Below are 27,893 nucleotides of genomic sequence, written 5' to 3'. Positions count from 1 at the left end.
TGCCCCTTCTTTTCACTACGTCTGTATCTTTGGCTTTACCTAGATTTAAACCCTCCTGGGGTTGTCTCTGACCTCAGACCCCCTTTTCCTGTTGGCTTCTTATCCAGGGTAAAGACTTGTGATGCAGAATTTAGACCCAAAGCTGCAACCCAGTCCATAAGGATCCCTGCTCCCTGTACACAAGGAGTTCCAGCATCACCACTATCTATGCCTTGCACAACTGTTCACCCCAGAAACGCCCACCCCATCAGGTACACCGTGGTCACTCCTGTCTGGCTGAGACCTCATGACTGTGTCCTGGTTACGTCATGGGGGTGCAAACTTTTCCCACGAGGAGGTGGAAAAATGCAGCCTGAGCAGAGGGGTGCTACCAGAAATGATGATCCACGGGCAGCACGCAACTGCCTCACCAATGAAACACTGGAATGGTTCCAATCCAGGTGGCAAACACACATGCCCTGAGCTTGCTGGAGTGCCCTTCCAGGTCCTTCCCCAGGACGAGGAGCTGAAGGGCAAGCCAGGCAAGCCAGGGAACCTCCAGTGCACCTGGTCACATACTGCCGACATCTTCCCCTGAAGAGACAGCCTGCAGAGGCAAGAGTCGGGTGAATGATGGGGACAATGCTGAGTTAGCCCCTCCTCCTCAACGGCTGCAACTGGACACACAGCACGGGGCAGAAGCTAGAGCAACATGGAGCAAGCAGCTACTGGACCACACGTGGCAGTTCTGGGTGGTTTAGTGGGTTGGATGGTACAGCATGAACGCGCAAGGAACTGATGAATCGCCGTGTGCGCAGTGGTCACGGGTTCGCACCATGAACACACAAGCACCACTTGACGGCACACCACGGCTGTGCAGACGGGAACTACAAGCAGCAGAACGATGCCAAGTTTGCACCTGGCCTGTGAGTGTGCAGTGAGACATTGTCTACTAGCACCAAGTGGGTGTGCTAGAACCAAAAGCTTGATGAGAACAGGAGCAAATGTGAGGCACTGTAGGTGTGCAGGGGGCACTGGATCGCACATGGCAAGTGTGCACACCGTGCACCTGAGAGTAGCGTGAGTACCAGCATTTGAGGGACACGTGGGACGCGTGGGAGGAGCGAGGACACGGTAGAGCAGGAGTTCCAGGGGTGGAGGCTGACAGGACACGTGTGCAAGGGGTGACTGCTGAATAATGCGGTGTGCGCCACGGCACGGCTGGACGGCACACAGGGACGTGTGCAGACACAACTGTCCGACGGCAGTGGGGGGGGTAAGTGCTACACACGGGGAGGTTGTGGGACTGCCCGCGGCTGCTGGGAAAGGAGCAGATGCTGGGCATCGAGGTGGGCACGGGACAGAGCAGCGTGCCTGCTGAGTCCCTGCGAGCACAGGGGAGTGACTTATGTTGGCCAGTTCGACACATCGACTTGGCCAGGCCACGGTGCCCAGCCGTTTGTTCAAACGCCAGTCTCCATGCTGCTGTGAAAGCATCCTTTAGATGTGATTAACTCTGAATTCCACAGACCTTGATAAAGCAGATCATCCCCCACAATTTGGGTGAGGCTCATCCAGTCAGTGGAAGGCCTTAAGGGCAAGGACAGAGGTTTCCCAAAGACGCAATTCTGCCTTCAGACTTCAACACACTAACCCTGAGTTTGCAGACTTTGGACCCCAGACCACAAAGTCCACGTTCCCCTCAGTCCCTGGCCTGCTGGCCTGCCCTGCAGATCTCACTCACCAGCCCCCACCGTCTCTCGCTCTATTCTGTGGGTTCCATTTCCCTGGAGAACCCTACTACTGTCACTGTCGAGTGGCACACGGAGTGCAGAGTGGCTGTGAACCAAGCAGCGACTGCTGGTGGCCTAAGATGGCCAGCACATGTGAAGGGTGGGAGAGGGACTACGGGGGGCTCTGGACACCTGGGGCAAGGTCCAAGCCCTCACTGGGGCCTGGGGGGCACAGGCAGTGCTGCCACAAATAAGAGGGACATAAAATCACGGGTGCCAGCCGACCCTAAGGGGCCCCTGAACGGTGCACCTGTGATGCCTAGGGGCCTGCATGAGGGACAAGGTATGAGGCCTGGCCTGGTGCCCGGACCATACAGACATCTTTGGCTCCGGACTCTGGACGGGGGGAAGCACAGGCCAGTAGGGGGATGGCAAGCTCCATGTAAATAGTGGCTCTCCTGTGGGATAGACACAAGAGGTCCTGGGCCCCAGGATGTCCGGCCTACTCAGGAGGGGCTTGCTCCAGGGCAAGATGGAGCCGAGCAGGGGCGTGGTCCTACTGCAGAGGGAACCGTGCAGGACAAGCCAGCTGCCTCGCACTGCTGTGGATGGGAGGCCTACGGGCTGGGATGCTGGTCCTTGCTGAGGGAAGGCTGGGGGCACCAGGAATCCCAACCACATGCTGCCCCCACGCCTGAGTCCCCAGCACACTCCGGGCCTTCTGGCGGCAGATCTCACTTAGCAGGACCTCCCCACCCACCCCCTCACTGGATCCAGAGCACTCAGCCCTGGCTAAGCCTCATGAAGACAGGGAGCCCAAACCCTCTGCACAGGCATCAGGGTCCCAGGGATGCCAGTGGACAGTCAGGACAGTACCACACCCTTAAGAGCACCTGAGGCCACGAGGCTCCGCGGGAAGGTGACCTGTCCCATGCCACACAGCAGCACAGAGCTTTATTTCTGGAAGGCGCTGTGGAAGAGACTGCCTGCCTTCCGTGCCGGTGCCTCGGGGCCCCGCCTGATGCAAGCCTCATGCCCTAAAGAGAGGCAGTGGCAGCCACGACCTCCTCCAGCTGCTGGAGGAGCTCCCCCGGCTGCAGTGAGAACACGCTAGTATCCACTCTCTGGAAGTCGGGGTGGGCCACCACGGAGGCCAGCACCTCTGCAATCCGGCTGACATCAAAAGCAGCCTGCTGGGGGCCCAGCCCCCTGCCCGCACTGCCCTCCATGTCACCAGGGCCCAGCTCTTTCGTCAGAAGCAGCAGCCTCCTTTCGGCGATGATCTTGAGGAAGTGGTAAAATTCTTCAAAATTGATCCCGGAGCAGGACCTCATGATGACCTGGCCAGAGAGGAGCACCAGTGAGCCGCGGCTTGCTCGCAGCGCCAGGCAAGTGTCTGAGGACTATGGGCAGGGCCCAGTCCCAGAGGATGGGAACAGAGATACCCGGGAGCCAGCCAGCGATGGGTCTGAGTCCTGCAACCTGGAAGCCCCAGTGACCTGCCTCAGGACCACACCGACCTTCACACGGGCAGGCTGGCGGCTACCACGTCCCCAAAGCCACAGCTCTGAGCTTACAGAACAAGCCCTCCTCTGAGAATGCAGGCTGCCCTGAGGGCTGCCCCACGCCCTCCCCACCCTGCAGCCCTGGCCCTGCAGAGCCCCTCCCAGTCCTTCCCTCCTGCCCAGGCTGGCCCACCTGGCAGTGATGGTCCCAGTCAGGCATAGTGTCCCTCCACTGGCTGACCTCCTGCTGCACGGCCCGGAGCTCTTGCTGCAGGAAGTGCCACATATTGGCCAGGTTACAGCCGTTGACCCAGTTGTGGTTGATGGAGATGGTGTCCTCCTGGAAGGGGTGGGGTGTGGGTGTCGCCATGAGTCCACACCAGACCATCCCCCAGCCCTGTCCTGAGGTCCTTGCAACCCTCCTCGGCCAGGAAGGGCTGCTCCTGTCTCCCGGTAGGTGCTAGCATAAAGACGGGGCTGGATTCTTCTGAGTGCACAGCTAACCAAGAGCAGGGCTCCCAGGGAAGCTCCACGGTGTAGAAGGACCCACTGCTGCCCAGGGAAGAAACGGGGGCTGGTGGCCCTTCTCCGGTCCGTGCAATCCCATACCCAGGCTCTCTAGGGGGCAGCCTGCCCACTGTGGGATCAGGAGGGGTGCGCCTGGCCCTCTCTCTGTGGAAAGGCATCTAAGAATGTGTCAAGGGTGAGGAGTGTGCTGGGTAAGCCGAGGGGCAGATCAACCGGAGATGGACGCTCTGGGCTTGGGGTCAGACCAGTGGGACCCCAGGGCGTCTCCCTGACCTGCCTGGGCCGCATGGCACGCACATGCGGTGGGCTGTGCCCACCCTACCAGGTTGTGGACTTGGTGGTGCCACCCGCTGGGCACAAAGACCATCTCGCCTGCCTCCTGCGTGAGCTCCAGGGGTGGACTGCAGTGCTTGCGCATGGGGTACAGGCGGCCGTCGAGCAGCGTGGGCGAAGTCACGTCGTAGGGCAGGCCACCGTGGCAATCCCGAAGGGCTTCTTCTTGCCCCGGAGGGAAGAAGAACCACCTTTTCCTCCCGCAGATGTTGACAGACCAGCTGAAGGAGCGGAAGATGTCGGCGTGGAACGGTGACCTGTGTGAACCCTCCTGTCGGTGCCTACTGAACCAGAGGTGGTCTGGCGCTTCAGAAAGGCTGGCCGAGCACACGGGCCCCAGGGGCCCCAGCGCTCACACCTCCCCCATCTCAGAGCCCCCAGGGGCAACGGAGGCATGGAGGCTTGGAAAGGGGACGGCCGGCAGCCTTCCCCACGGCCTAGGCATCTCTGAGAGGCTCTGGCAGAGGGCACAGGGTTGAGGAGAGCATGTGGGGCAGGGACAAGGCGCAGAGAGGAGGCTGGGAGGGACGCACGGTACCAGGTGCCCGCGGGCCCCATGTAGACAAAGCGGTAGTCGTCCACGTCCAGGACGTCCCAGTACTCGTTGAGCCAGTCGGATGAGAAGTACACAGGCAGGGTGAACACGTCCTCGGCCAGGGGGGCCCTGCAGGGAGTGACGGGGGGCCCTGCAGCGCGTGACGGGGGCCCTGCAGCGCGTGAAGGGGGGGCCCTGCGGCGCGTGATGGGGGGGGCCCTGCGGGGCATGACGGGGGGGCCTGCAGGGCGTGACGGGGGGGGCCTGCAGGGAGTGACGGGGGGAGGCCCTGCGGGGCGTGACGGGGGGGCCTGCAGGGAGTGACGGGGGGCCCTGCGGCGCGTGACGGGGGGGGCCCTGCGGGGCATGACGGGGGGGCCTGCGAGGCATGACGGGAGGGCCCTGCGGGGCGTGACGGGGACCCTGCAGCGCGTGACAGGGGCCTTGCAGGGCGTGACGGGGGGGCCGGGGCAGGAGCGGCCACCTTCTGGCCCCTGTGCCCCGAGCAGGAGACAGCCAGAGGTGTGGAAGGACACGGATGACGCTGAACTGCCCTCCGCAGCCGGCGTCCACAGTGAGGCTGGCCACCCTGCGCGAGTCCAGCCAGCACATGACCACAGGCCCAAGCGACCCCACCTGAGCCCCGGGCAAGGAACGAACCCCCATCGTAAACAGAGGAAACGACGTTGGGGGTGTTGTGATGCCACTCAGATGACCCGTGCAGGCAGCACCGCCATTGTTCCAGACCCCTCTTGCGCCAGATCCAGAATTCCAGCCTCTGGTTGAGCTGGTGCTCTAAGTGCCTCATCTGCATCACGCTGTTCTCCAGAACCTGTGGGCCTCGTCCACGCTCTCGCCCCGCCAGTGACCTCGAGTCTGCCGAGTGGATGCCCGACCAGTGGCCCAGGCACTATGGCCCATGTCCACTGAGGTCCTTCTCCCCTACCCCACAGCCCCCCACTCCTCCTGGTCCAAAAGCCTGATCCCCGCAACCAGAAAAATGCCCCCCACACACACACACAGAAGCACGCCAACCCAGCTCCAGAAAGAGTGAGCTCTCCCAACGACGCACTGGAACAAGCTTCTGAGTAGCTCACACATCACTCATGGTCAGAGGCCATGATCAGGGAGAGCCCGAGGAGCACCAAACCACGTGTAGTACCCCAAAACGCCATGCCTCTGCAGGATGTCAGACTGCCACTTATCCCTCAAATCAGATATCACGGCCCCTAGAGCCGTCTCTGCCTGTCTGGCCTCCCTCTGCTCTGTTTGCTCTGGGGTTTCCAGGGAAGATATATAATATTCAGTCAAAACTGACCTTCAAACAACGGACAGGAACGTCCCGTGTAACACCTGTAACACACTTGTTGCCTATTTGAAGCCCACGCCCACCGTGCAGGAGCACTGGGTCTAGGAGTCCTATGTGCTGCTGGATCAAGAGTCCCTGGGGGCCACAACCAGGGTCTGGGTGTCCCTGGTCCACCCCCTGGGGCCAGCTCTCACTGCCAGACAGGACGCTGTGAGGCTGGGAGCATCCACGGCATGCCGGTGCGAGATGCTCTTGGATGGGTCTTGGGAATCGCAAGCGAGTGACTCACTGTAATATCCCTAGTTTCCACATCAGCAAAACAAGAATTCAATCGTTCACTCATTTATACAAAACTCTTCGAGCCCATACTGTGCCCTGTACCAGCTGGTTGGGGTGTGAGGAGGAGGGTCTCTGCCTGTGACCAGCACACCGCTGGGTAGGGGAATGGACACAACCCAAGGACGCCCTCTGAGCAAGGGAACCAAGCAGCCGGGGTGTGGCTGCCCACGAGTGCGAGATATGTCCCAGAGGCCCCTCGTTGGAGCTCCCAGGGTGGAAGAAGGGTGTGCTCGAACCACAGAAGGCCTCCTTGGACAGGGCAGGCGAGCCGCTGGTCCGTGACGGAGATGCTACACAGCTCGGGCACAGCCTTGCTGGGAAGACGGCTGAGAATGTGAGTGAGCTGAGCAGGGTGGAGCGGGACTTGGGGCGGCCAGGGTGAGTGAGACCTGGCCTGAGCGGGAACAGCGGGCAGCGGACAGGAAAGGCACAGCTAGGTACGCCCCGTCAGAGGGCGTGCAGCCCGCAAGGATGGTTCTAGCAGCCAGGACACCCAGGAGAGGCGGCCTCGGCCCACCTGGGTTCCCACCTGACGCAGCGTGGCCGGCCCGGCGGTGGGGAGAACCTCCAACCACGCTGCGGGAGCCAGATTCGTGCGCGCACTGCAACTCCCACCCGGGGAAACGACAAGCTGCTTTGTGCGCTCCGCCCCCTTTACCTGCACAGGTGCCAGTCCTTGAGGTAGAGGCAGCCGCGCGGAGAGGAGGAGCCCCCCTGGATGTAGTCTTTCCAGTAGCTGATGTAGTCTCGGAGGAGCATGTGCTCCTTGGGGTTGGAATTGTACTCCCGGACCCCGCAGTTGGCCACAGGGACGACCACGTCTCCTGAAACGAGAGGCCGTCGGACGTTGCGCGCCCTCCCCCGGACGGCGGCGGCCCCCCAGCCCTGGCTGCTCGCGCGCGCTCCGCACTTACCGTAGTTCCGCAGCAGGTGCTCGAAGGCCGGCTTCCCGCCCGGCGTCACCCAGCGCCTGCGGCTGCCCCAGCCCTCGGTGAAGGAGCTGGAGAAAACGCACGGCACGTTGGGCAGCAGGTAGCCCTTGAAGAAGTCGGCGTAGGAAAAAGAGTCCGGGCTCTCGATGAAGTCCACGCGGCCCGGCGTCGCGCCCACCCCGCCCGCGGGCCGTCCGCGGAGGCGTCGGAAGTGGCTCTCGGCGAACGCGCGCGTCTCCCTGTCCATCCCCGGCCCGGCTCGGCGCCCGCGCTGGACGACAGGGCGGCGGGGGACGCCCGGGTCCCGGGGACGCCGCAGCCCGGCGAGGGGCGTGGGCCCGGCACCCGCCTCCGGCCTCCACTTCCCTGCTCTTCAAACGGAGAGATGAAAAGGAAGTACTTGCTACAACTACTTCCGGAGCAGGCGCTGGAGCGGGCACGGGCTGCTCCCCAGCCTCCGTGCCAGCCGGAGCGAGAACCGCGCGGCACAGACTCTCGGAGCTTGCGGTCGGCCCGGCGCGGCCGAGCGGAATCGAGAGAATGCGGCCAGAGTTCCTGCCGGAGTACGAATCCCGGCGCGCCTGGCCCTGGACGCACGCGCATAGCAGCCCGCGGCCCTCGTTCTGCGCAGGCGCGGGAGCGTCCCGCAGCGCCTCTGGAGCGGCTGGCTGGTCTGTCCGGCGTCGGAAACAGCGCCAGACCCGAGTGTGGCCGTCTTCGCGCCTCCCCAGTGACACAGGTAAGCGGCGCCCCCAGTCTGCGGTCGGGCCTGTGCTAGAGTCCTCCCGACCCTCTCCCGGCTCAGTCCCGCCTGCTACTGCTGCCGCGATGAGAACCTCTCCTGTTCTGACAGAGAGGCCCCGGGGCCAAAGGTGGGGTCCTGGGGAATGCTGGGGGTCCAGGGGGATGCTGGGGGCGCGGAGGGGATGCTGGGGGCGCGGAGGGGATGCTAGGGACCCAGGGGGATGCTGGGGGCCCGGAGGGGATGCTGGAGATCTAGAGGGATGCTGGGGCCCCAGGGGGACGCTGGGGGCCCAGGGGGATGCTGGGGGCCCGGAGGGGATGCTGGGGGCCCGGAGGGGATGCTGGGGGCGCGGAGGGGATGCTGGGGGCCCAGGGGGATGCTGGGGCCCCAGGGGGACGCTGGGGGCCCAGGGGGATGCTGGGGGCCCGGAGGGGATGCTGGGGGCGCGGAGGGGACGGTGGGGACCCAGGGGGATGCTGGGGGCCCGGAGGGGATGCTGGGGGCCCAGGGGGATGCTGGGGCACTGGAAGGGATATTGGGGGCCCAGGGGGATTGTAGGCACCTGGAAGAGATGCTTGGGGCCTAAGGGGATGGTGGGGGCCTGGAGCGGATGGTGAGGGGCTGGTGGGGGAACAGGGGGCCTGAAATGCAGGTGTGGAGAATCAAAGGTGAGAATTTGAGGCCCACGCCAGCAGGACGGAAATGGGGGGTGTCTGAGTGGGGACGTGGTAGGGGTGACACGTCCGGGTCTGAGCATGTTAGAGACAAGGTTCTGCAGACGCCAAGCTACCCCGTCAGTCTGGAAGGGAAGAACGCAGGCTCGCTGCTACGGGAGCCTGGCAGATGGCATGGATGCGGAGCATGGGCAGGGGAGTACGTCTCATACATGGGCAAGCACAAGAAGGAGCGATTAAGACCTGCCATCGCCCTGAGGGAAAAGCAGATAGATGCATCCTGTAGTCCTGCAGCTGGGGAGAGATGCCTGACTCAGTTCTGGAGCTCTGCGTTTACGGCTCTGAGTTGGTGGCCGTGCCTTGTAAAATCTGGATGCCACGTATGTCGTTCCTGAACAAAGGGGCACTCTGAGTGAGGACGAGGGGTAGATGTCGCCCCTTTATTAAGTGAGGAAGATGCCACCCTGTTTACCTTTGCGGGTGGGGTAAGGGAGTTGTCCCCAGTTGGGACTCTGAGCTTTGGAGAGGGGCTTGAGGGGGACTCTTCCCACGTAACCTAAAGCTTACCCAGACGGAGAGCAGGGAGGACGGCAGGTGGGGAAAGGCAGAGGAGAGGGGGGCCTGGGAGGAGGGTGAGTTTGGGAGTGTCTGGGTTCTGGGCTGAGCACACCAGTGAGGTGGGCTGGTGGAGCAGCATGAAGGGCTGTGTGATGCTGTGTGTGCTGGGCTGCCTTCCCAGGCGGCCTCGCTGTGCCCGGGGTGGTCCAGGTGTGGAATTCCTCACAGGTGTGGCCAGTGAGTTCACAGCTGAGGGAGAGGGAGGCCGTGGGCGTGTCGTTCCTGCTCTGGCCCTCCCCTTCATCTTGTTCACTGCGTCTGTTGGGAAAACGCCATGGAAAGGTGTGGTAGGAAGCGTGCTGACCACAGGTTTCTCCGCTTGCTTTTTCCTGGAATCCTCAAACCCGAGGGCTGCTCTCACAGTCCTCACGTGTAGCACCTTAGTGAGAAGTGTTTCGTTTCTGCTTCATTCCTCTTTCCTTGTCCTCTCCTTGTGGTTTTTTTTTTTTTAGGATTTTATTTATTTATTTGACAGAGAAACAGTGAGACAGGGAACACAAGCAGGGGGAGTACAAGAGGGAGGAGCAGGCTTCCCGCGGAGCAGGGATCCCAACTCGGGGCTCGATCCCAGGACCCCCGGGACCATGACCTGAACCAAAGGCAGACGCTTAACAACCGAGCCAGCCAGGCGCCTCAGTGTCCTCCTCTCTTTGAATTCTAGCATATTTCAGAGCTGCTGTTGTCCTTCGGTCTTCAGTCATTTGAGTGGTGGGTAAACAGGCCCAGAGGGTGAAGGAACTTTCCATGGTTGTAAAGCACGTGGCAGAGCGGAGCTCCTCAGACCCTGCAGTGCCACACTCCATCGCTCTGGAGCATGTGTGTCTCATCTCGCTTGGAGCTCTGGAGTCCCCCCGGGGTACAGGCTCTTGTTAGTAGAGACTCAGCCTCTAGCTGCAGCAAGCTCCCCAACACTGGACAGTGGTGAACAGCACAGGCCCTGACTCTCTCTGCGGGTTGGACACAGTTTGTGGTGGTCGGGTGGCTGAATGGCAGGAGGGTCCCTTCAGCGGGGAGGACGAGGGTCAGGCTGGCTCCAGGTGCTGACCAGCACATGGAGCATGGTCCAGGGTGGGGCCGAGGCACCCAGCCTCCGATCTCGCTCTTGGACTGGGAAACACCAGAAACTGTGGGTAGTATTCCCCGTTCTGAGAGTAGAGACCTTCCCAGCCTCCACAGTCCGAATGACTTCGGGGGCCCCGTGGCACAACGGCCCTGGCGGGTCTGTGCGGGGGACCTCACAGGTCTGTGCCAGTAGAGGTCCCAGGCCAGCAGGCCACAGTGGTCTGTGTTTCAGTGTTGGGTGGATGTCCCTCTCGCTGGGGAGAGAAGTCTGAGCAGGACACGTCTGCTTTCTGGTTCCCTCTCTCCAGTGAGAGACCTCGTCCCAGAGGAGAGGCCGCCGTGCTGCACCTGTGCCCCAGGTGGTCGTAGGATGTGTGTGAAAGCTCTCAAGGAGGTAACTCGGTGCTGTGTTCAGCAGGTCTGAACTGTGGGTTGGCTGGCCCTTCAGAGCGCCCTCCTGAGGTCACACGGTGAGCCTGCTGTCTGCCGACTCTCCAGGCACTTGGATTCCGTGTAATTAGGAAGCTCCATGCCATGCAAGCTCTTTTCTTGTCTTGCCCAGCCTTGGTTGCTTGATGTGGCATCATGGAGAAGTCTGGGTCTTTTAAGTATAACTCAGTGAACAAATGCAGAGGGTTTCTGTGGACGCTGAGCTTCAGGAGCCAGGGACGATGTCAGTGTTGGCACCTCGGTGCCTGCCGCCCCACATGGCCTGTGGGGCCTCGAAGCCATGGCCAGGATTCAGAGACTCCCACAATTCTCAGTATTGTAAGAGATAATAGCAGTGATTTGTTCTCCCGTGTTTACAAACGAGGTTATGCCATAACTGTGTGTGCGCATAGCGTGGCGGGGGTGTGTGTGGAAGACAGGCCCCAGCTGGACCTCTGCACACAAGGGAGGTGCACGAGGCATTCCCAAGTCTAGTTGTAGCCAAGTCCACGTCACGTACCTGTGGTTTGACCTTGCACGAGGTTCTCCTCCTTTCCTGACTTTGTGGGCTTATCTGATCAGTGAGAGGGGCGCACGTGGTATTCTGTCAGGATTGCATCACATCCATCATGCCTGACTTCCCAAACGTTGTTAGCAAATGCAAAAGCCGTAGATGTGAACAGCGTACCTTCACTACTTACAGCCGTGTAAAACCGTACGTACAGATACGTATGCGAAGCTAGATAATTACGTAGAACTTGATGAATTTGTGGGCCATGCAAGAAGGGAAAGGTCTGCCTGTAGGATTACTTCCTTTATGATGAAGATTTCGAGAGGAGAGTGTTAGTGTAGGAACATGAGAGGACTGTGTATTGGTGGGGCTGTCACAGCAGAAGTGGTGTTCTTGTGAAGGATCCTGGGGTGGCAGTCGCATCGAGCCGTGGACCCTGGTTCGGGTGGGGTGGGCCTCCATCCTGCCAGTCCCGGGTGGTGGGAGTCCCCGGTGTACTCAGCACCCCGAGCGGTCCTCCTGTCTGTGGTCCAAGTGTGCTGACACGCGCTAGCCCCACCCATCCGCTAACCTGTCCCTCTCCTCCAGAGGCAGAGTGGCCGTGGCCGTGGGGCAGACCAGCCCGGGAGCCAGATGAGCAGAGAGGTCTGTGTGCACTCCTGGCCTTGCTCCTACTACTTAGAACCGGAGAAGCGATGGGTTCCTGGAAAGCTTTCGTTACCTTCTCACTCCCTGAGATCTGCAACTGATAAAACCGGGGAGGCCCTGGTCAGCTTCCCCCTGTCTAGTGTGATTGAGATCAAGAAGGAGGCTTCTCACTTTGTCTTCAGTTCTATCACCGTCCTGGAGAAGGACCACCTCAAGCACTGGTTCAGCTCCTTGCAGCCCAGTCGGAATGCAGTCTTCACCATCATCGAGCATTTCTGGAGAGAGCTGCTGCTGTCTCCGTCGGAAGCACCGCTCCCTGTGACCAAGGGGAAGCAGCTGACTGGTCTGATGGCCTGTTCCCAGAATCGCCTGGAAGAGACAGCCCAAGTCCTCCACCATCAGGGCGAGCAGCTGGGTAGCATCACCAAGGGCCTGGACAAGATGGAATCTGACCTGGACGTGGCTGACAGGTACAGGGAGCGTTTCGGACACACGGGTCACGCCCCTGCCGTGCGCAGTGATGCCGGGTGGGCGTTGGTGAGGGACACATTCTGTGCCTGGTGCAGAGCTCCAGTCTTGTGTGAATAAGGAAGGCTACCTCGTTTCATCCTGTGGGGGAAACAGGCCGAGGGGCCAGGTCACACAGATGAAGTTGCTGTTCTGCACGGCCATGTGGTTGCAGGGTTTGAGCTGAAGCTCAAACCAGGGTCCCCAAACCAGGGACCCCCTCCAGTCTTCTAAACAGTGGTGGCCCCAAGGAGCTTTTGTTTATGTGGTTGTGTGTGCCAACATTGCCGCATTTCTTTAAAAACTAAGAAATTAAAAAAGTATTTGTCCGTTGAAAAAGTACGATAATGAACCCATGACCTAGTAACGGAAGTCACTTTGTCAATGACAAATAGCTTTGATAAAGCAGACATGTTTAGTGGGAAGAGTGGGCCGTGTCAGAGATGGCCAGGTCCTTCCACCTGCTTCTGCAGCCTGCCCCCCACCTCCCCTCCGGGTTATCCTGTGTCCCGGGACCTCTGGGCCGCTCCCCGTACATGCAGGAGAGCGAGGGCGAAAAGCCGAGCAGTGTCGTGGTGCTGTTGTGAAGAAACAGACCCCCCTGGAGGGTCCCAAAGACCCCAGTTTGCCAAGCACTGCCCTGACTCTAAGTCGTGTGCAGTGTGAAAGGGATTTTAGCACCTGGGAGGGCTGCCTCAGAGCTCATGACAAGGTGGCGGCCTCTCGTGTTGGGCCCTGAGCGTAGGCAACGCTATCTCACATCAGGGACACGTGCCCGCTGGTGCCGGGAACCCTTGGCCCCAAGTGACCCCAGTCTGCAGTTACCACCTGTGGCTATCTTGGGATATTCTTTCCTAAGTGCCTGCATGGTGAAAGACCTAGTGCTGCAGGGAACGGCCCCAAATCTTGCCCTTAAGAGGGGTGCCTGTGGTAACTGAGGTGGAAGGTGCTCAGACCTCTGTGAGTTTTGGTTCTGGGAACATAGCTGAGCAGTTTTTGCCCTCCGTGCCATCATGGGGTGGGGGAGGTCATGGGACTGAGTGGTGGGCAGGAGTGATGTAGGTCACTTCCAGGCCTGGTCTCTGAAAGCCTCCCATCCCACACCATCTGTGTGCTGTCTTCCCCTCACCTGCTGGTGGCATGCAGAGAATCCTCCCCAGGACTCAGACGTGAGCTGGAGTTTGGGTCGCCACGTGGCATCCCAGAGCAGGCCCGACCCCAGCCCTCCAGTGGGGGGCTATGTCAACATTAAGATAATAAAAATCTAGGTTTTGATGATCAGGTTAATAAGAATTAAAAAAAAAGGAATTAAAGGAAGAATACACAGTACCAGCTGGAGGATAGTGAATAAGCGCTTTCACACACTGCTATTTGGGAATGTCTGTTGGTTAATCCTTTTGGAGAACAATCTGGCAATTTAGAAATGTTCTTTTAACAAAAGGCCAACTGATGGGGCCCCTGGGTGGCTCAGTCGGTGGGCGTCTGCCTTTGGCTGAGGTCGTGATCCCAGGGTTCTGGGATCGAGTCCCACATCGGGCTCCCTGCTCAGCGAGAAGCCTGCTTCTTCCTCTCCCGCTCCCCCTGGTCGTGTTCCCTCTCTCGCTGTGTTTCTTTCTGTTAAATAAATAAAATCTTAAAAAAAAAAAAAAACACCACAAAAGTGAGAAGATGAACCTGAGGCTAGAGAAGATGCTTGTAGTAACCACTTGTATTCTCACCCGGGGATTCATACCCAGCTAGGTAGAGAGCTCATATGCCAGAATGAGAAAAAGCCAGTTCGGTAGAAAAGTGGGCAGGACCATTGTTTGGAGTGTAGGCTCGGCTGCCGTCACGGAGATCCTCAGATCCTGTGGCTTACAGAAGCTGGGAAGCTATTTCCCCCCGCCCTCCCACAGAGGTGCAGGGGAAAGTCGGCGTCCCAGGGAGGTCGAAGGCTCTGCTCTGGGTCACGCCCCGGGGCCCCGTGTTGGCTCCGTGGCTGCGTCAGAAGCTGTTGGCAGCACTCTTCCCAGCCACTGGGAAGGGGGCACAGGGAGGCCAGTGCACACGGCCTTGTTTTTAAGCAGATGAGCCCAGCCCACGAAAGGGAGGTACTGGCACCCCAGTAATTAGAGAAAGGTAAACTAAACCAACAAGTACAGATGTGGGACAACACCGACTGACAGGGTGTGGGTCGGGACGAGACGTCTTGTGTCGCTGTCACTGATGGGACCTGGCTCGGCCCCTGGCAAGACCTAGCTAAGCCGAAGGTGCACAGACCCCATGACGAAGCCCAGCGTGTGTGGATGGGCACATTCACTGAGGCAGCTGTAGTCAGTCGATCCTCAAGGGGATGCAGTAATTAGTCACTACTGTGTAGTTTTTGGAAAGAGGTGAGGTCCAGAGCCGACGGCCAAGGAAGAATTCTTGAGATGTCTTCAGTGCAAAATGGTGGTTTTATTAAAACACGGGGATGGACCCGTGGACGGAAAGAGCTGCTGCTGAGGTTATGAGGAGCAAATGATGCTGTACTTTGGGGTGGGGTGGGGAGTAAAGGGAGGTTCCAAAAGGATCTTCATCTGCTAAGGACGACATGGGTTACCAGAGCCCTTGCTATTGTCAGACCAAGGTGGTTTTTCCTTGTAGCCAGGCATTAACAGTAACGCAGTATTTGTCAGTAGGCTGCAGGGTAGAAGGACAAAAAATTTTATCTACCTTTCCTTCTGCCTTTGTTTCCCACATCACTGCCAACTCAGATTCAAGACACTGATTTCTGTTAGATCTGCACGGACTGACTTGGATCCACCTTAAAGCAATGTTAATAACGCAAAACCAAGTTGAAGGTAGATGTGTACAAAAGCAACATTTATAAGAGTTTTTAAATGGGTAAAGTAGCAAAAATGCAGGGAGCACTGAACTGCGAAAGCCCAAGCTGGAGAGGCATGCACAGGGCCACACGTGCCACAGTTCCACAGCGAGCTCCCACAGAGCCGCCAATGGGTGCTCCTCGTGGGGGTCTCCTGGCTCTTGGGGGTCGTTGGCACAGGTGTTCGGTGAGCATGTGATGCGGTTCTGCCTTTCAGTTTTTTTTTTTTTTTTTTTTTTAAAGATTTTATTTATTTATTCATGAGAGACAGACAGAGAGAGAGAGAGAGAGAGGCAGAGGGAGAAGCAGGCTCCCAAGGAGCAGGGAGCCCGATGCGGGACTCGATCCCAGGACCCTGGGATCATGACCTGAGCCGAAGGCAGACGCTTAACCATCTGAGCCACCCAGGCGCCCCTGCCTTTCAGTTTTAATGTGTGTTCCTTCTGGAACGCCCGTTGTCTGGTTACCGGCCGTCCTGGATTGATCTTCTGATAGCGTTCTCATTTTTCTCCTTGTCTTTTTGTTCTACTATTTCTTGAGTTTCATCTTCCTCCTACCCTTCCATTTTTGTGATATTTTTAATTTCTAAGATTTATTTTTTAATCTCCAAATGTTTCTTTTGAATAGCAGCCGCCTGTTGTTACTTTGTGGGTTACTGTCCTCTTATCTCTCAGGATTTTCTGGAAAGCGCCTTGCAGGAAGGGCCTGGGGTGTGCCTCCCGGCTTGGGGGAGGCCTCTGCTCCCATTTCCTGCTCGCAGTTCACCACGCCCCCTGCAGTGGTGGCCAGACGGAGGTGGGGCCTAGCAGCACCAGGTGGGTTCTCGTTAAATGAACTTCCAGTCTGTTGGGGTTTGAGGCCCAACTTCACGCCTGTTTTCAGAGGTCCCTGGAATTCTGTCTTTTTCCACACAGAGGGTTCTGAGGCAGGGATAACTAGATTCTGGGGTGGCTGGGCCAGGCAGTGGCCCTTGGCCACTGAAGACAAGTGGGGATGGTCACCATAATGGACAGCAGAGCCAAAGCCGTGATCAGAATAGTCTGACTCCGAGAGACCTGTGCTCCTGGAGGAGAAGTAGATGGGCAGTTGACCCAGTTCTTTTTTTTTTTTTTAAGATTTTATTTATTTATTTGACAGAGAAAGACATAGCAAGAGAGGGAACACGAGCAAGGAGAGGGGCAGGGAGCCCGATGCGGGGCTCAATCCCAGGACCCCAGGATCACCCAGGAGCCCCAGTTGACCCAGTTCATACTTTGGCCAGGTCAAGTGAGCAGGCTTCTAACTTGAATTAAAAAGCAGTCACGGCCCCTGAATCAGCTCCCAGACTTGAAGACCGAGTTTGCAGGTTCGAAACCCCTTGAATGATGGGGAAGCTGGAAGGACCCCGGTTTGCTCCTAAAAGTTTACACTTTGGGAGCCCCTGGGTGGCTCAGTTGGCTAAGCGTCTGCCTTTGGCTTAGGTCATGATCCCAGGGTCCTGCGATCAAGCCCCACATCAAGTTCCTTGCTCTGGGGAGCCCACTCCTCCCTCTCCTCCCCACTTGTACTCTCTCACGGTCTCTCCTTCTCACTCTCTCAAATAAATAAATAAAAGCTTTATTAATTAATTAATTAAAGTTTACACCTTTGTTCTTTCTCCCAGCCTTCCCCCACAGGACTTGTGGCATTTAACCAGGGTGGCCGTGCACTGGGGAGCAGGAAGCCACCAGACTTTTTGGGACCCCTGGATGCTGGAACTGACCCGATGGCAGCAGACCAGTCAGAGTAGGGGCTTCTGGGGGTCAAGGGATCAGTGGAGCTCTAACTGAGGTCTGCCTCGTAGTGTCACAGTGGGCCCAGTAGGCCCCGAACCCATCCCAGTCCTGGAGCACATCATCCAGCAGCAGGCAGAATCGCACACTGGTTCCCTGACCTGTGTAGTGAGGGCTGTTCTGGTGGCCAAGCCAAGTGGGAGCCTCTGGACTGCCTAGAATAGTAACCTCTTCTTGGAGGGATTTCTGAGATCAGTGCCCCCATCAAGGACTGGAAGGGTGCATGGATAGTGAGCCTGCATCATCTGCACTCAGCTCACTCACTCGACGGTGCAGAACAAAGATGGATTGTCTTAAACTTACCAGGTGGTACTCTTAATTGCAGTTGCTGTTCCCGATGCTTGAGCAAATGAACACATCCTCTGGAACGTTCTCTGCAGTGGTCTGTCTGGCAAATGCTCTTAGGAAGGACCACCAGATCAGCTTGCTTTCAGCCGCCAGCAGTGCATCATATCGTCCCACCTCAGGGGTATACCAGCTCTCCAGCCCTGTGTCATGCTTTATGTCACAGGGCCCTTGACTGTCTCTCCCTTCACAGGATAGCATGCTGGCCCATTACATGGGGGATACCGTGCGGACTGGCTCAAGGAAGAAGTAGCAGCTACTCTAGATGCACTGGAAAGATGTTTGCTTGTCAGAGGTGGGAAAGAAATCTGACAGAAATTAGGGACTTTCATCCTCATTGAAATTTCTAGGGATCCAGTGGAGTGGGGCTTACTGAGGTATCTTTTTATGGTGAAGGATAGATTTTGCATCTGGCTCTTCCTACAACCAAAAGGAAGACACACTTGGGGTGTCTGGGTGGCTCAGTCGGTTAAGCGTCCAACTCTTGGTTTCAGCTCAGGTCATGATCTCAGGGTCATGAGATTGAGCCCCACATCATGCTCTATACCCAGTTGGAAGTCAGCTTGAGATTCTTTCCCTCTCCCTCCCCCCTCTGCTCTTGCCCCCCACTCACACACATGCTTGTGCACGTTCTCTCTCTCTCTCTCTCTCTTTCTCTGTCTCAAATAAATAAATAAATAAAATTTAAAAAAGAAAAAACTAAAAGGAGACATGGCGCCTAGTGAGCCCCTTAGCATTTTGGAAGCGACATACTCTTCACTTGGGTGTGCTACTCTGGCCAGTTACCAAGTGACTTAAAAAGTTGCTAGTTTTGAGTGGGGTCCAGAATAAGAAGGCTCTGTAGCAGGTCCAGGTGCCACCTGGGCCACATGATCCAGCAGATCCAGTGGCGCTCCAAGTATCTGTGGTAGACAACGGTGCTCTTTGGAGCCCTTGCGGGACCTTTATAGGGAGTCACAGAGTAGGATTTCAGAACAGAGCCCTGCTACAGGAGATCAGGCTCCAGCAGGCCCTGAAAGCATAGGCTAGGTCATATGGCCCCCACTCCTGCCATACCGCCTTTTCTCTCCCAGCCTGCACTGAGGGCACATTCCCTACCTGGGGAACACCCTACAGTCAGTTGACTGAGGAGGAAAATTGTGGAGCCTGGTTTACAGATGGTTTTGTGCAATATGCAGGCATGACTCAGAAATCCTCCCAGTGGGCTGAACTTCAAGCCATGCACCTGAAAATTCATTGTGTTGGAAAGGCAGTCTTGTGCATAAAGTCTTTTGACGCACTCTCAGCCTCATAAGAATGGGTTTTAGGCTTGGGACACATAGCCTGTGCCAGACTTATCCCCTAGTAGGGAAATGGCTTTCCCTGTTACAAGCTCAGCCAGTGCTCTTTTGTTCTACAGAAGCATGCACCCGGGCCCTCTTCGTGGCCACACCCTCGACTCCTCCTCGGGATACCAGCATCCCAGGGCCTGACTGCATCTCTCGTGCCTGTGGCCCAGACCTGGCTGGCTGCAGGCCTAAAAGATTTAAAGTGTATCTGTTTTTCTTTCATCATTTGCCTTTGGTGTCATATCTGATTCATTGCCAAATCCAGAGTCACAGAGGTTAACTCTTTTTTAGCCTTTCTGTTTAGGTCTGTGATCCACTTGCAGTTCATGGCATGAGAAATGGGCCCAACTTCTTTTCTTTTTATGTGGATATCCAGTGGTCTCAGCAATATTTCAATTCACTGTTTCCCCGTTGAATTGTCTTGTTGTCCTTGTTGGAGACCGGCTGACCCTACACGTAAAGGCTTGTTTCTAGACTGAGTTCTATCATTGATCCATGTGTGGACCCTATGGCAGTACCACACCATCTTCATTTCCATAGCTTTGTAGTAAGCTTTGCACTCAGGTAGTGGGAGTCAGCCAACTTTATTCTTCTTTTTCAAGATCGTTGGCTCTTCTGGGTCCCTTGCATTTCTATATGAATTTCAGGATTAACTGGCCGGTTTCTGCACAAGAGCCAGCTGGGATTTTGATAGAAATTGGACTGAACCTGGAGCAGTTTTGCCATCCTAGCAATGTAATTATTAGTGTGGTGTAAAAACACTTGAATCTGCTGTTTTATTTTTTGTGTTACTTGTTACCTCTGTTGCTCATTTCTTCCCCGCCCCCCGCCTCCTGTAGGTTACCTGAATATTATTTCAGAATTCCATTGTGACTTACCTACACTGTTGTGAATGTATGTCCTTACATATATTCTTCATTGGACACTCTAGGTATTACGTTGTATATGCATAATTGGTCACAGTGTGCTGGTGTTGACTTTTTTTTTTTAAAGATTTTATTTATTTGTTTGACAGAGAGACACAGCGAGAGAGGGAACACAAGCAGGGGAGTGGGAGAGGGAAAAGCAGGCTTCCCGCAGAGCAGGGAGCCCAATACGGGGCTCGATCCCAGGACCCTAGAATCATGACCTGAGCCAAAGGCAGCCGCTTAATGACTGAGCCACCCAGGCACCCCTGGTGTTGACATTTTACCCAATTGAGTGGTGTGTAGAAACCTAACCACTGTCTTTATGTCTGTTTACCCTACCAGATTCATATAATCCTCTGTAAGTTAATTATCTTAACTTCGTTTACCTATTTGAGAACCACATCAATTTTGTAATTTTTACTTCAAGTGCCATACATATTTTAGCCAGCTCAAAAGAAAAAAGCAAGTGCATTTTATTTCCCTATATTTGTACTCTTTCTGTTTCTCTACCCTCCTTCTTCATGTTCTAGGATTCCTGCCCTTATCAGTTCCTTTCTGATTCATTGACTTCTTCAAGACATTCTTTTAGGGCAGCAATTTCTTTGTGGGTTTTCTTCCTCCGAGAATAACTCAATTTCCTCTTTATTCCTGAAGAAAAGTTTCACTCATTGTGGAATTTTGAACTGACAGTTCTTTTCTTTGAGCACTGAAAACATTGTGCCACTTCTTTCTGGCTCCATGGTTTCTGACGAGAAGTGCGCTGCCATTCAAATTGGTTTTCTCCTATAGATGAGGTCTCTAGTGCCGCTGTCAAGATCTTTTCTTTGTTTAACATAACTTCACGGTAATTTCTTTGGTTTTATGCTGTGGGGTCTGATTAGGTTTTTTTTTTTTTTTAACTCTATCTTATTTATGTCTTTTTGCCTAACTTGGGAAATGTTCAGCCATTATTTGTTTGAGTACTTTTCCAGCCCGACACTCTTTCTCTTCTCCTGCTGGAGTGGTGGTGATGAGTGTTCAGTCTTTTGTTTTGGACCCTTGGGTTTGTTGTCATTGTTGTTTTTAGTATTTTCTCTCTGTTGTTCAGATTGGGTAATTTCTGTTCTTTGATCTTTAATTTCACAGATTCCTTTATCTGTCATCTCAGGCTGCAGTCTACGTCTACCCATTTTTTTAATCGGTTATTGTATTTCTAAGTTCAAAAATTTCCGGATACTTTATTGTGTCTTCTGTTTCTCTGCTAAGACTTTGTGTTTTTTTATTTATTTCCAGCATGTCCATAATTGCTTGTGGAAATACTTTTATGATGGTGCTTTAGAATTCTTGTCCAGTAATTCCCATCAGTTTCATCCTGGTTTTGGCATTTGCTTCTATTTTTTATTTAAGAAGAGATTTTCCTGGTTCTTAGCATGGCGATTCTTCATTGTATCCTGGACATTTTGGGTATTAAGACTCTGAATCTTGTTTTTCTGTTTTAGCAGAGCTTTCCCTGACATGGTGCCCCAGGAGTAAGAAGCTGTTTCCTCTTGGGGCGCCTGGGTGGCTCAGTGGGTTAAGCATCTGACTCTTGATCTCGGCTCAGGCCGTGATCTCAGGGTGGTGCGATGAAGCCCCATATTGGGCTCCATGCTGAGCGATGAGACTGCTTGAGATTCTCTCTCTCCCTCCCCCACTCTCTCTTTTTCTCTCTTAAAGGAAAGCGAGAAAGAAGGGAAGGAGAAGGGAAGCTGATTCCTCTTACTGCTGTGTGAGGATGAGAGCCCCAATTCCCCACGTGGCCCTTGTTTGTGCCTTGGGGTAGGAACAGACACCTGCTGCTGCTGGCTGGGAGTGGGATTTCAAGCTTCCCCATAACTGTGCCCTAGCTGGGAGAATTGGGGGGGGGTCTTGTTACCATCCCCCTCCACTGAGCCAGTAAGGTTTTCCTTGTTACTGATGGCTCTTCATGTGGCCTTCCCTACCACCATCCCACTTAGGGGAAGGACACCTACTGCAACCAGGTAAGGGTGGATGTCGAGGCTCCTCACGTACTTTTTCTGACACTGCTCCAGTTGGGGAAAGCACACCACAGTATAGCCAACTGAGGGTGGACATCCATGCCCCTTTTTTTAGTTGAAGTATAGTTGATACACAATGCTCTGTTAATTTCAGATGTACAACATAGTGATTTCACAAGTTAATGTTACACTCACCACAAGTGTAGCTTCCATCTGTGTTGGTATTACAATACCGTTGACCATGTTCCCTATGCTGTACCTTTTCTCTCCATGATTTATTTGTTCCATACTGGAAGCCTGTATCACCCACTCCCCTTCATCCATTTTGCCCCTCCCCCAACCCTCTCCCCTCTCGCAGCCATCAGTTCTCTGTATTTATGGGTCTGTTTCTGCTTTTTGTTTGTTCATTTGCTTAGTTTTTTAGGTTCTACATATAAATGAAGTCATGTAGTGTTTGTCTTTCTTTGCCTTATTTCACTTAGCATTAATACCCTCTAGTTCCATCCACATGCTTGCAAAAGGCAAGACTTCATTCTTTTTTGTGGCTAATATTCCACTGTGTGTGTGTGTGTGACATTTTCATTATCAATATAGGGAGACCCTTGGGTTACCTCCATATTTTGGATATTGTAAATAATGCTGCAGTAGAGATAGGGGTGTGGATATCTTTATCACTAGTGTTTTTATTTTCTTTGGGTAAATACCCAGTATTGGAATTATTGGGTCATCTGTTTTTAATTTTTGAGGAACCTCCTTACTGTTTTCCAGAGTGGCTGCACCAGTTTGCATTCCCATCAACAGTGCAAGAGGGTTCACCTTTCTCTGCATCCTCTCCAACACCTGTTGTCTCCTGTGTTGTTAATTTTAGCCATTCAGACCGGTGTGAGGTGTTATCTCAATGTGGTTTTCATTTGTATTTCCCTGATGATGAGTGATGTTGAGATCTTTTCATGTGTCTTTTGGCCACATGGATGTCTTCTTTGGGAAAAGGCCTATTCAGATCCTCTGCCCATTTTTTAATCGGATTGTTTGTTTGTTTTGGTGATGAATTGTGTAAGTTCTTTATATATTTTGGATATTAATCTCTTAGCAGATGTATCATTTGCAAATAACTTTTCCCATTCAGTCGATTGCCTTTTTGTTTTGTCAGTGATTTCCTTTGCTGTACAGAAACTTTTTATTTTGATGTGGTCCCAACAGTTTGTTTTCACTTTCTTTCCATTGCCTAAAGAGACATATCCATAAATATGTTACCAAGGTGGATGTCAAGGCGATTTTACTGTATATGTTTTCTTTTAGGAGTTTTATGGATTCAAGTCTCACATTTAATCCATTAATCCATTTTGAGCTAATTTTTGTGTATGGTGTAAGAAAGAGTCCTGTTTCATTCTTTTGCATGTGGCTGTCTAGTTTTCACACCACCATTTGTTGAAGAGATTGTCCTTTCCCTGTTGTATATTCTTGCCTCCTTCATCATAGATTAATTGACAGTGTAAGTGTGGGTGTATTTCTGGGCTCTCTGTTGTATTCCTTTGATCGGTGTGTCTGCTTTTGTGTCAGTACTGTGTACTGTTATGATTACTACAACTTGGTAGTATATCCTGAAATCTGGGATTCTGATACCTCCAGCTTTGTTCTTCTTTCTCAAGATCACTTTGGCTAGTTGAGGTCTTTTGTGGTTACAGACAAATTTTAGTATTATTCTACTTCTGTGGAAAATGCTCTTGGTATTTTGATAGGGATTGCGTTAAATCTGTTGATTGCTTTGGGAATTATGGACATTTTCACAGTATTAATTATTCCAGTCCATGAGCATAGTATGTATTTCCATTTGCTTGTGTCATCTTTAGTTTGTTTGTTTGTTTGTTTTTAATCAAGGTCTGATAGTTTTCAGAGTAGAAGTCTTTCATTTCCTTGGTTAAATTTATCCCTAAGGTATTTTATTATTTTTGGTACATTCGTAAATGGGATTTTTTTTCTAAATTTCTCTTGCTGCCACTTTGTTATGGGTGTTCATATTCTTTTTTTTTTTTAATTTTATTTATTTCAGAGAGAGAATGAGAGATAGCACGAGAGGGGAGAGGGTCAGAGGGAGAAGCAGACTCCCCGCTGAGCAGGGAGCCCGATGTGGGACTTGATCCCGGGACTCCAGGATCATGACCTGAGCCGAAGGCAGTCGTTCAACCAACTGAGCCACCCAGGCGCCCGGGTGTTCATATTCTTAAACTACTTCTTGCTTCAGTTTTGGAAGGTTGGGTGTTTTGAGTATTTTGTCTATTTCATATAAGTTGTCCCATTTATTGGTGTAAAGTTGGGTATGATATCCCCTAGAAGGCTTTCCAGGGCTAAAAGGATCTATGGTGATGCCTCCCTTTTTATTCCTGATATTGGTAATGTGCATTTTCTTTGCTTTCTTTTTTTTTTTTTTAAGATTTTATTTATTTATTTGACAGAGAGCAAGAGAGCACAAGCAGGGGGAGCAGCGGAGGGAGAGGGAGAAGCAGCCTCCCCACTGAGCAGGGAGCCTGATGCGGGGGATCCCAGGACCGTGGGATCATGACCTGAGCCAAAGGCAGACGCTTAACCGACTGAACCACCCAGGTACCCCTCTTTGTTTTATTCTTGTTCATTTCTTGTAAGGGTTTAATTTTTAAAAATAACTTCAAAGAACCAACTTTTGCCTTTGTTAATATTTTCTTTTTTTCTGTTTTCAGTTTCATTGATTTCTGCTTTTCCATTCTTCTACTCTGGGTTTAATTTATAACTTTTTGCGACAGAAGCTTAGATCACTGATTATAAACCTTTCTGAGAAGTTTTCAAATACATGCATTGAGAACTATAAATTTTCCTCATGACTGCTCTATTTGCATCCTGCCATTTCCTGCATATTGTTTTGTTTCATTCACTTCAGATATTTTCCAGTTCCCTTTATTTAGAATTGTGCTTAATCTCCAAATATTTGAGGACTTTCTATTAGTCTTTTGTCATTAATTTCAGATTTCATTTCTTTGGGGACAGATGGTATACTTGAAATTTATTGAGACATGTTACACTCTTAGAGTTCTGAATATTCTTTAAAATAGTGTGCATTCAGCGGTTGGATAATGTTTCCATAAATATCAGTCAGGCTGAGTGGATTAAATAGTGTTTATATTCTTACTAATCATTTTTGTCTTCTTGCTGTGTTAATTATGGAGAGGAATTTGTTGAAATCTACAACTGTGATTGTCTGTTTCTCCTTTAGTTTTGTTAATTTTTGCTTAATGAATTTTGAAATTGTGTTAGATATACATGTTTAGTATTAAGTCTTTTTGTCAAATTGACTCTCTTATTATTGTGTATTGTCTGTCTTTATCCCTGGTAACACTCCCTGTCTTAAAGTTTACTTTTGGCACAATATGTCTTTTTTCCAGTCCCTTTGCTTTTGATGTTTCTGTGTCCTTATATTTCAGTGTCTCTTATAAACAAGACATAGCTGTGTCTTGGTGGTTTTTTCTTTAATCCAGGCTGACAGCCTTTAAATTAGAGGATTTAGTCTATTTACATTTAGTATAATTACTAATATGGTTGAGTCTAACTTCACCATCTTGATATTTATTTTCTGTTGATACCATTTGATCTTTGTTCCTTTGCTTTTCTTTTCCTGCTTCCTTTTTTACTTTTGCTACAAGGTGGATCTCTTTGTATTCGTGGGTACGTTACAGTGGTGCCATCCACTGTGGTAGCCACCAGCCACATGTACTTAAGTTGAAAATTCAGTCCCTCGTTATATCAGCCACACTCTGGATGCCCAGTAGCCACACATGCTTGTTACCACATTGGAAAGGAGAGATTACTGCAGAAAGTTCCAGATTGAGGTCAGGATTTGTTTTGAGTCAGAATTACCCAGGGTCCAATGTGAAAAGGGCATCATTCTAGTCAGAAGACGTGTGTTCATGTTTTGTGTTTACTACTGATGGGCTTTGTGTCCGTAGGCCTACGAGATCCTGCTCTTAGCCTCAGTTTTCTTTTCTAAAACATACGGACAGTAATTCCTGCTCTTCCGCTTCACGGAGTGCTTGTGGAAAAGAACACTACAAAATGGTTCACAGTCCTCAGGAAAACATTAAAACTCAGTTGACTGTGTTTCTGTGTTTTGTTTGGTCTTTTAGGTTGCTGACGGAGCTGGAGTCCCCTTCTTGGTGGCCCTTTAGCTCCAAGCTCTGGAAGATGCCAGCAGAAACAAAGCCCAAGGGGGGCACCTCAACGGCTAGTCCCAAAGCTCTTGGAAAAGAAGGGGTAGTGGTCCGAATTCCTGCTCTTATCTCCCAGGGAACAGCATCTCATGTTAAAGCAGGATGTCTCACCATCCTTGTGTCCGGGTTGGAAATCCATGACTCGAGTTCTTTGCTCATGCACAGATTTGAAAGAGAAGATATAGACGACATTAATGTTCACACACCTTAGGAAATTAGCATCCGCCAACGGTTCATCGGGAAGCCAGACATAGCTTATCGCCTGATATCCGCCAAGATGCCCGAGGCTGTCCCCATTTTGGAGGTGCAGTTCAGCAAGAAGATGGAGTTGTTAGAAGGTGGCCTGACGCCCGGGAAGTGCCAGCACGTCTTCCCCAGCAGAGAAGGGCTGCTATGTCTGGCAGGCGGGTGAGTGCGTGTCGGTCTCCAGGGGTGCGGCCTGTGGTACACCATTAACGTGCTGTGTCACTGAGAGCATCTGCTGGTTCTGTGCACCAGTGCAGACTGTCCGTTTGTTTGTAAATGAGAACACTTCAGACCGTTTTCCTCAGTACCTGCCACCTCAGACTGTGTGAGTCCCGGAGCGCGGGTGTATCACACACGGGAGGGCTGTGTGGGTTTCCCCTGAGCTCAGCAAGGCTCGGTGGCACTTTCAGAACAGAGGAAGGCTCCAAGGTAGGCGATTCCCCCTTTCCTCTGTGTGACTCAGGGCACCTAGCTGCCCACCCTGGTGGGTGTCCAGTCCCTCCACCCCTGACCTTGGCATCAGTCTGGGTCATCCCAGCCTGCCTTCCAGGGACATGTTTAGGAATCAGAATCTCTGAAAACTGCAGCATAGTTTTTGTGGGTTTGCAGGCCTCCACTGTTGGTGAGGCGTGCTGTCCTCCCAAGTGTCTCTGGGGAGCACGGAGCTGGGCATGGCCCCAGGGGTTGCAAGGGTCCCAGGTCCCAGCCCCAGCCTTGCCCACAGCAGCCTGGGGTCATCTGACTTCTCAGATTTGCCGTCCTGATGGTATCCAGTGGCATCTTTTTGGTGTCTTTATTTTCATGTCTGATTGATTGTGACATGGAGCATCTGACGCTCCTTATTTGCTTTTGGGCTTCACATGTTTCTCTGTGGATTGCCTATTCTGTGGTTTTTGTTTTTTATTCTGCTGTGCTGTTTGTTTAGTCCATGTTGTAGGTATGCATCCCTGTTGGCTTTAGAAGCTACCACCTCTGCCAGACTGTCATTGTCCGTTACAGAAATCCTTAATTGGGTAAATTCCCCTTGAGTTTGTTTCTGCACCCATCTTAAGAAATCCCAAAGTCATAAAATACCTTATTTTCCCATAGGTGATTTTATGTCTGTGTTACTGTGATTTTTCTAACAGGCTAGTAGGCTTTCCTTATTGACTTTGATTGCTGGATGTCTGTTACAATAAGAGATATGTTTGCTTCTTTTTGTTCTGAAGTGATTGATTTCAGTGCTAATATGTAACCTCGTTCCCTAACACATGAATATTTTGATGTTACTCTACATGGTTTCACGTTTCAAAAGAAATTTACCTGAAAATAGATCTGTCCCATAAGCACCAAAATTTTGGAAGTGTTAATGTAAACAAGTAATTTTTTGGAATTTCCAGATTTTTCTTTGGCCCTTCTCAAGGCAGGACTGGGAAGCCCGTAAAGGGGCCGAGAAGGGTGGGCAGTACCAGCGAGCCCAAGACCCTGATGAGGGAGGCGTCAGGCCAGGCCGTCGGTGCCCCCACCCTGCGGTTTGCCCCTGGGGGGCTGGGGCTGGGCACTGAGGGGACCCGGGGCTGTTAGGCCTGACACAGAGCGCCTTCAGCCATTGATTCTGCTGATGGAGAACTCCCCGTGCCAGGCACAGTGCCGGGCCCCCACAGTCCCTCTTCTCATGGAGCTCCACCACATTCGTGGGTTTTCTGTGTACCTGGTGGTTTCGGAGAGAGTGTCGCGTGCCAGTTGCGGGATGCCAGCACACTCCATGCAGGGGAGAAGAGGCTTGCTGGGCCTGCTCTGACCCCAAATGTC

The 27,893-nt window shown here is 53.0% G+C and overlaps 2 protein-coding genes across 6 annotated transcripts; one reads left to right on the top strand and one right to left on the bottom strand.

The window, feature by feature from the left end:
- Nucleotides 1-2,649: 2,649 nt before the first annotated feature.
- Nucleotides 2,650-7,575, bottom strand: LOC113909847 (2-oxoglutarate and iron-dependent oxygenase JMJD4-like). 5 transcript variants are annotated; one of them, XM_035727957.1, is made up of 6 exons: nt 7,176-7,575; nt 6,920-7,085; nt 4,617-4,742; nt 4,068-4,335; nt 3,411-3,557; nt 2,650-3,052 (listed from the first exon to the last, which is right to left on the bottom strand). In XM_035727957.1, exons 1-6 carry the CDS (start codon nt 7,438-7,440, stop codon nt 2,750-2,752), a joined length of 1,275 nt encoding a protein of 424 aa, XP_035583850.1. In that variant the 5' UTR covers nt 7,441-7,575; the 3' UTR covers nt 2,650-2,749. The 5 variants fall into 5 exon arrangements, with proteins under 5 accessions (XP_035583850.1, XP_035583852.1, XP_035583851.1 ...); XM_035727959.1 differs by having other exon boundaries at nt 4,122-4,335; XM_035727958.1 differs by having other exon boundaries at nt 4,068-4,299.
- LOC113908795 (synaptosomal-associated protein 47-like) lies at nt 7,443-27,491 on the top strand. The gene is made up of 3 exons (XM_035727962.1): nt 7,443-7,932; nt 11,821-12,350; nt 25,773-27,491. Exons 1-3 carry the CDS (start codon nt 7,579-7,581, stop codon nt 26,065-26,067), a joined length of 1,179 nt encoding a protein of 392 aa, XP_035583855.1. The 5' UTR covers nt 7,443-7,578; the 3' UTR covers nt 26,068-27,491.
- The last annotated feature ends 402 nt before the right edge of the window (nt 27,492-27,893 follow it).

Source organism: Zalophus californianus, chromosome 6 (assembly GCF_009762305.2).
Source record: "Zalophus californianus isolate mZalCal1 chromosome 6, mZalCal1.pri.v2, whole genome shotgun sequence".
Classification (NCBI taxonomy): Eukaryota; Metazoa; Chordata; class Mammalia; order Carnivora; family Otariidae; genus Zalophus; species Zalophus californianus.
Note: the sequence above shows the minus strand (reverse complement) of the source record. Positions and strands in the feature narration are given on the sequence as shown.

Coding starts and splice junctions, on each gene's coding strand:
- LOC113909847 (XM_035727957.1), bottom strand. CDS start 7,440: ATGGACAGGGAGACGCGCGCGTTCGCCGAGAGCCACTTCCGACGCCTC. Junction 4,743..6,919: donor AAGGACTGGCACCTGTGCAG/GTAAAGGGGGCG, acceptor CACTCCCTGCAG/GGCCCCCCTGGCCGAGGACG. Junction 3,053..3,410: donor ACTGGGACCATCACTGCCAG/GTGGGCCAGCCT, acceptor CTCTCTGGCCAG/GTCATCATGAGGTCCTGCTC.
- LOC113908795 (XM_035727962.1), top strand. CDS start 7,579: ATGAAAAGGAAGTACTTGCTACAACTACTTCCGGAGCAGGCGCTGGAG. Junction 7,933..11,820: donor GCGCCTCCCCAGTGACACAG/GTAAGCGGCGCC, acceptor CCTCTCCTCCAG/AGGCAGAGTGGCCGTGGCCG. Junction 12,351..25,772: donor GACCTGGACGTGGCTGACAG/GTACAGGGAGCG, acceptor TTGGTCTTTTAG/GTTGCTGACGGAGCTGGAGT.